This window comes from Physcomitrium patens, chromosome 15 (assembly GCF_059467195.1).
Source record: "Physcomitrium patens ecotype Gransden chromosome 15, ASM5946719v1, whole genome shotgun sequence".
NCBI classification, from domain to species: Eukaryota; Viridiplantae; Streptophyta; class Bryopsida; order Funariales; family Funariaceae; genus Physcomitrium; species Physcomitrium patens.
Window position 1 is genome coordinate 10,701,764 of NC_143424.1, and position 6,483 is coordinate 10,708,246.

Below are 6,483 nucleotides of genomic sequence, written 5' to 3' on the forward strand. Positions count from 1 at the left end.
TCCTTGAAGAGGTTTTGTATTATGTGGTTTGGTACTACATGGTTTGGTACTACAAGCTTTGAGTATTAATTGGTAAGAAAAATAATTGAAGTTGAATCCAATTTGATAAGCAAATGAAATTCAAGAGTGTTCTAAAGTGGCTTGATCATTCATGACATTCAACAAACTAATAACAAAAATTTAGAATCTATTAGTATGATTTGTCACTCTTATATTGGCCTTGTTACAAAATGCTAGTATATAAGTTCTTTTGTTTTTGCTTTGTACTTTTTGGGTATAATGTAATCATTGGGTATACATCATCTCGTGTCAACAAATAAAAACACGCAGTTGCTCCTGTAACTTCGTTGTTCTAGAATGCAAACTGAAACTCACTTTCTGTATAAATTACATCAAAAGGAAGATGGTGCAGCCAAGGGAAAGCAATACAGAGGAGTCCACGTGGCGGCTCGCCTCAATATGCAGAGCGAGCGACACTCATGCGCTGGCTTGCCTTGCGGCGTCGTGACCCCCCTATTCCGCAGAAGCACGAGAGTCCGTGACTGGGAGTTTGCAGCTCGGGTGGAATTCCTCACTGTCGCCACAACCCTGATATGCACGCAGATGTAGCCCCATCAACTGGATATGGATGGATCAGTCCGAGAGGGCCCTTCCTCACCGCTCCCCGCCCAAGTCACAACCATCCCAAGTGTTGCACAATCCGCAGCTCGCCAAGTGGAGAATGGGCCCGGCATGCCTTACCATGTGTCGGTTCTCTTCGCTTCGCCCCAAATGACAACCCACCGCGTGGCACCCGCCACGCATGGTCTCACAGGTGTCGAACGCTGCATAGCGTTCTGCTCTGCAACCCCGTCCGTCACCGCTTCCAACCTCTTCTGGACTCCATGCCATGACAAGACTTTAAAACCGAAGTTGCCAAGTGTGTAAACAAGCAATTATTCCTTTAGATACAGATTCAGTGCGTGTGACATTGGGTGTGTTAACTCGGTCGCAGCGGTTTGAATTTGAGCTTTAAGTAGCAGAGGTGACAGTTTCGGAGTGCCTGTGAGTAGGTTTTTTTTGCCGACCATTGTTTGTAGCGAATTGTGCATATTGGAGGTCTTGTATAGGAGAGGGTCAAGGTTGAAGGGGATTCACTTCTAGGGTTTCGCTGATCTTTTCTGGTGAAGAGGTTAGAGCTTGTGAAACAAACAAGTGGGTATGGCTTCGAGAATGGAGCAGTCGCAACTTCGCGCGGAATCGAACCGGGCTAGGGATGAAGGTCGGGAGCACGTCCACAAGGGCACAGAGGCGGCTAAGGAAAGCGCCAAGGAGTACAAGGGCGCGGTGCAGCAGGAGGGACAGGCTTTGATGAAAGGTGCTGAGGATAGGTACGAGAGTGCCAAGAATTACACCAAGCAGAAGAGTGGCGAGATTGCGGACTCTGCTGTTGCGACAAAGGACGCCTCCGTGGACAAGACTGTAGGCGCTAAGGATACTGTTGTGGACAACACGGTTCGGGCCAAGGATTCCATCGTCGTAAACCCCTTGCCTTCTCTCCAACTTGGCATCATTGGCTTCCTGAAATTGTCTTTTTGGAGAATTGATCAATTTCCAACATAAGTCGTTTTTTCAATCGAAATTGATTTTTGGTCGGAGAAAGCTTGCTATGTATAGCAGTTATTCGTGTTGTATTACAGTTGTTTGGATGGGAATTAATCTCGGCGAGCTCCATTTTCTCGTACAAGATCCGGTTCTTACAACGTATGCTCTCCCACTAAGCTTTTAGCTCTGGTTGCATTTGCAAATGTAACTATACTGGGTTAGATTGAAGTGTACTCATTAGGTGTGACGTCCCTTTCCAGGATACTACTTCTCAATACGCTGGTGCAGCTAAGGACAAGCTCGTGGGCATGAAAGATAGCGCGCTTCACTCATTCCAGCAAACCAAGGATTCCGCTAATGAAGTGAGTGCGAATGCCAGAGATAATGCTGCAGAAAATTACAACCAAGCAGCTGGTTACACTCAAGACGCCAGTAATCGATTTAGGGATTCTGCATCAGAAAAGTACAATCAAGCATCGGACACAGTTGGCAAGACTGCTCAGAATACCCAGAGAGGCGCTCAAGAGAGGTAACTACATTCTCTTCTGCATAGGAAGCTCGTGTAGAGCAAATTGTTATTGATCGATTTTCTCTTGTAAGTATAGATTAACCTGCCACTCTTTTTCTCACATTTACGCCGAAATTAAAATAAATACATATATATATATATATATATATATATATGAGTGTGTGTGTGTGTGTGTGTGTGATATTCGTTGCCATCAATTGTCTGACTCAATTTGAATTGAATTACAGCTTTGGACATGCAAGGGACGACACATACACATACATTGAAGAGGCACGGAAGAACCTTGATCGAGCTAATAAGTCGCTGGCAGACACGACTGCCAACACAGCTCATAGTGTAACCCAGAGGACTGCGGAGACATTGGAAGGTGCTGAGAATACCGCGGGAGAATACGCGAATGCTGCGAAAGACAAATCGGCTCAAACTTGGGATGCAACGAAACAGAAAGCTGGTGAGCTAACTGGGACTGCACAGGACAAGAAGGAAGAGGTCAAGGACAGTGCCGGACAGACCTGGGATGTTACGAAACAGAAATCTGGGGAGTTCGCAGATTCTACCAATAATAAGAAGGAAGAAACGAAGTCCAGCGCTGGGCAAACATGGGACTCTGGAAAGGATAGTGTAGGGCAGACGTGGGACGCCACTAAACAGAAAGTTAGCGAGTTAACTGGCACTGCACAGAACAAGAAGGAAGAGGCCAAGGATAGTGCCGGACAGATCTGGGACACTACGAAGCAGAAGGCGAGTGAGGTAGCAGATGCCGCGGGAGACAGGGAGGAGGAAATCAAGGGTAAAGCTGGGCAGACATATGAGGATATGAAGGAGAGCGCTGCTGAGACGTGGGATGCTACGAAGCAGAATGCAGGGGAGACGGCAGATGAAGCGGCTGATGCGGCATATTCAACCAGGGATCGTTCGTACGATGCCGCTGGTGTGACGCAAGATCACACCGCCTCGGCGTGGGAGCAAATGAAGCAAAAAGCGTCGAACCTGTTGGGAGTTGCCCAGCACAAAATGCACGACATTGCTGACGCAACGCAGAGGAAAGCGAATGAGACTGGAGATCGAGCAGCTTCAACATTAGATTCCACCGAGAAGGCCGTGTCCGACACCGCCCAAGATGCTGAGGGCAAGCTCAGCTCCACTTGGCAGTCAACAAAAGACAAAGCATCTGAGGGTGTGGATGCTGCTAAACGGGGAGTTAATGAAATGTCGGATGAGGCGCGGACTGCTGCTGAGCATGAGAGGGCTCACGAGCACAAGCGGGGTCCATTGCTAAGCTTTGATGGACTCAAGCAAAAGGCGTCTCAACTCCTGGGCGGTCACGATGATAGCGCAGATGATGCCAAGCGAAGGGCAGAATCTACATGGGACGCAACCAAGCAGAAAGCATCTGAAAATGTTGGAGAAGCTGAAGATAAACTCTCCGGGGCTGGCGCGAAGCAAACAGCGTCGCAAGCTTTGGCCGCTGGGAAAAATGAAATGGCTGACACTTTCGGTGAGATGCAGGACAGAAACACGTTGTCTGAGAGCACTGTAGGAGTCACTCCAGAGAGAGGTGCTACGGCTAAATCCGTTTGGGACACTACCAAGGATAAGGATCATTCCAGGGACAACCATTCCGTGGTTCCAGAAGTGAATTGGGGTGAAATTAAGCAGAAGGCCTCCCAATTCTCGGAGGGTGGTTCTAATGAAATGTCGGATACCTTCGATGATACCGCCGACAGAACCACGCTATCCGAAAGCACTGCTGGAGCTGTCCAAGCTGGAGCTCATGCTGCATCCGATCCACTGGACCCCTCCCACGCTAAGATGCAGGCTCCTGAGTACCATAAAACTCCAGAGATTACCCACGGCGTGGACTGGAATGCTGTGAAGCTGAAGGCTTCTCAAGTCTTGGAAAGCTTCGCAAACGAGACCGCTGACACATTCGACACCATCCAAGACAGGGATGTCATTTCTGAGAGCGTGGCAATGGCGAACCCACACAAACCAGGGCTAGCCTCGATCCCATTTGATCCCACATCGACGAAAACTTCAGTTCACGAAAAGGTTAACGAAGCTTCTGACGCAGCGTCGCAGAAGATGGAAGAAGCACGAGAGGAGGCAGCTAGGACTGCGGAAGACACTCGTCACGACACAGCTACCCACATGAACAACACCGGATTGAGCTGGGACAGTTTGAAGCAGAAGGCTTCCGAAGTGCTAGGCAGCATCCAACACGCCTCGCAGGATGCTGCGGATGCTGCGGATGCTGCCCATGAACAGGCTGGCAAAGCAGCCAACGACTCCTCCCACACCACGGAAGCAGCCTTGAGGAAAGCTGCTGATGTTGCAGGAGTTGCAAGTGATAGGGTGAATTCTGGTTTCAGTACTGATGAGACAGTTTATACCTCCGAGACGAGGAGAGCCACTGCAGGCCAAGTTGCGGATTACGCAGCTAAGTAGATTGGTTTCCCAATAAGTTAGAGGTGGGTAGTGTAGCAAACGAATGCACTACCAATCAGTCCGATTTTCATTTTCAAGTACCTCTTTGTAATTTAAATGAGTGAACATGACGTCGTTATACTTCAATGATACAGATCAAAATTTGCGGTTCTGTGCTTCATATTATGCACATGCAATCGTTATATCATTTCAATCTCATTTTTGCAAAGGTTGCGTTGAGTTGATGGTGGAGGTGTTAATGATATTTGAAGTAATAGTTCGGCTATGAACTCTAATCTTCTGCGCGAAGCCATTACGTTCAATACAATACTCTGGCTTGTTTGTGTTTATTTTGTTTTAGGAATTACTGCGAGGATAATATTTCTTATCTGCTTTAAATGCTATCTTTTTATTATTCATTTGGATATATATGCAGCTTTTGGATTACATTTATAAGAGATACAAAGTTGGCACTCATGCTTTATAATTTTCTTGAAAGAAATATACACGTCTGTCAGTCTGTGTATATATATATATATATATATATACGTACATATACACATTAATATACTTGAAAAAAATTATAACTCCATAAATAAAGACAGCAACATTTCAAAAAATATGTATCTTGCACATAGTTAAAACTACCTGTTAAGGAACAAAGTCATTTGCATAAAAATATTTACAACCCAATAATGATACAAAAGTAATAAAAATGTCATTTGAAGATGCTAATGAATAAATATACATATCATGTTGTATTTTTTGGAACACAATAAATGAATAAATAAAATTATATATATATATATATATATATAACAGTGTAAAAAAATGTATTTGTATGTATTTTGACTTATACAATGCATACTTAAAGTAATAATATTTAATTAATTAACTAATTGAATATAAAATATAAAGTAAATTTGAATAAACTTTGTACTTTTTAATCTTACCAAAGTCTAAAAATCCTTTAGATTTTGTAGAAATCAATGATTGATTATTTATCCAATTATTCAAAGCATTAACGTAGTTTACAAAGTAATAAAACTATTTGGAAAAAAATAAAAAAATAAAATTTAATAAATTAAAATTAATTTTTTATTAAAAAATGAAGGAAAAACTGTATATTAGATTTTGATATTTCTTATGAAAATCTGATGTAATTTTCTAAATTCAAAACAAAATCATTGAAATTAATATTTTAATTAGTACTTTTCTTTTATTTAAGAAATTATCATAAACATAAAAATAACTAAAAAATAACATTGTGTAGTTGATATATTCGATTTCCTATTACAATATACTTAAGAAGAATGTTAAATGCCTCATAAGTGTAGATATATATATATATATATATATTAATAGTTTCCAAAAATACATAAATTACATCATTATCTAGTTTAACTTTATTATTATGTATTAAATCAAGAGAATTGTTAATGTTACACCTCCAATTGATATTACTACATTCTATATGACCTCCTTGTAGACAACTAGCTAATTGTATGTTTTTTTTTTTTTTTTTTTTTTTTTTTTTTGTCACTTTTTTTCCTTTTTTTTGCTTTAAAAAAGAGGGGTGGTTGGAAAGGAGATGGTAAATATTATATAGAATATATGTCATAAGTTGTTTTTCAAAAAATATAAAACAACCCCTCGAAAAAATTTAATTCAAAATTATTTTTTATTTTATTATTTGGCTACCAAAAACAAAAAAACCTAATTACTCAATTTATTCTATTTTTGGGTCAATATTGGAATTAAATATTGAGCTTCCAAATCCATCTTGAGTATAGAAGCTCACTTTTTAGTCATTAAAGTCGTGTGGAGATCATGTGGAGTATAGTGATATCAATAGGAGATGTAGCATTGAAAATACTTCCAATTAATAGTATTTAAAAAAAATTAAAGAATAATTTGACTACTATATTTAGATTTCAAATTAA

General features: G+C 41.4%; 1 protein-coding gene across 2 annotated transcripts; it reads left to right on the forward strand.

Annotated features, from left to right (window-relative positions):
• The first annotated feature begins 940 nt into the window (after positions 1-940).
• LOC112292504 (uncharacterized) lies at positions 941-4,687 on the forward strand. 2 transcript variants are annotated; one of them, XM_024541053.3, is made up of 3 exons: positions 941-1,743; positions 1,845-2,113; positions 2,341-4,687. In XM_024541053.3, exons 2-3 carry the CDS (start codon positions 1,893-1,895, stop codon positions 4,559-4,561), a joined length of 2,442 nt encoding a protein of 813 aa, XP_024396821.1. In that variant the 5' UTR covers positions 941-1,743; positions 1,845-1,892; the 3' UTR covers positions 4,562-4,687. The 2 variants fall into 2 exon arrangements, with proteins under 2 accessions (XP_024396821.1, XP_024396820.1); XM_024541052.3 differs by having other exon boundaries at positions 941-1,518.
• The last annotated feature ends 1,796 nt before the right edge of the window (positions 4,688-6,483 follow it).

Bases quoted from the DNA above. Each gene is read 5' to 3' on its own strand.
- LOC112292504 (XM_024541052.3), top strand. From the start codon at position 1,201: ATGGCTTCGAGAATGGAGCAGTCGCAACTTCGCGCGGAATCGAACCGG. The intron at 1,519-1,844 runs GTAAACCCCTTG...GTCCCTTTCCAG, and splicing joins GGGCCAAGGATTCCATCGTC to GATACTACTTCTCAATACGC. The intron at 2,114-2,340 runs GTAACTACATTC...ATTGAATTACAG, and splicing joins CAGAGAGGCGCTCAAGAGAG to CTTTGGACATGCAAGGGACG.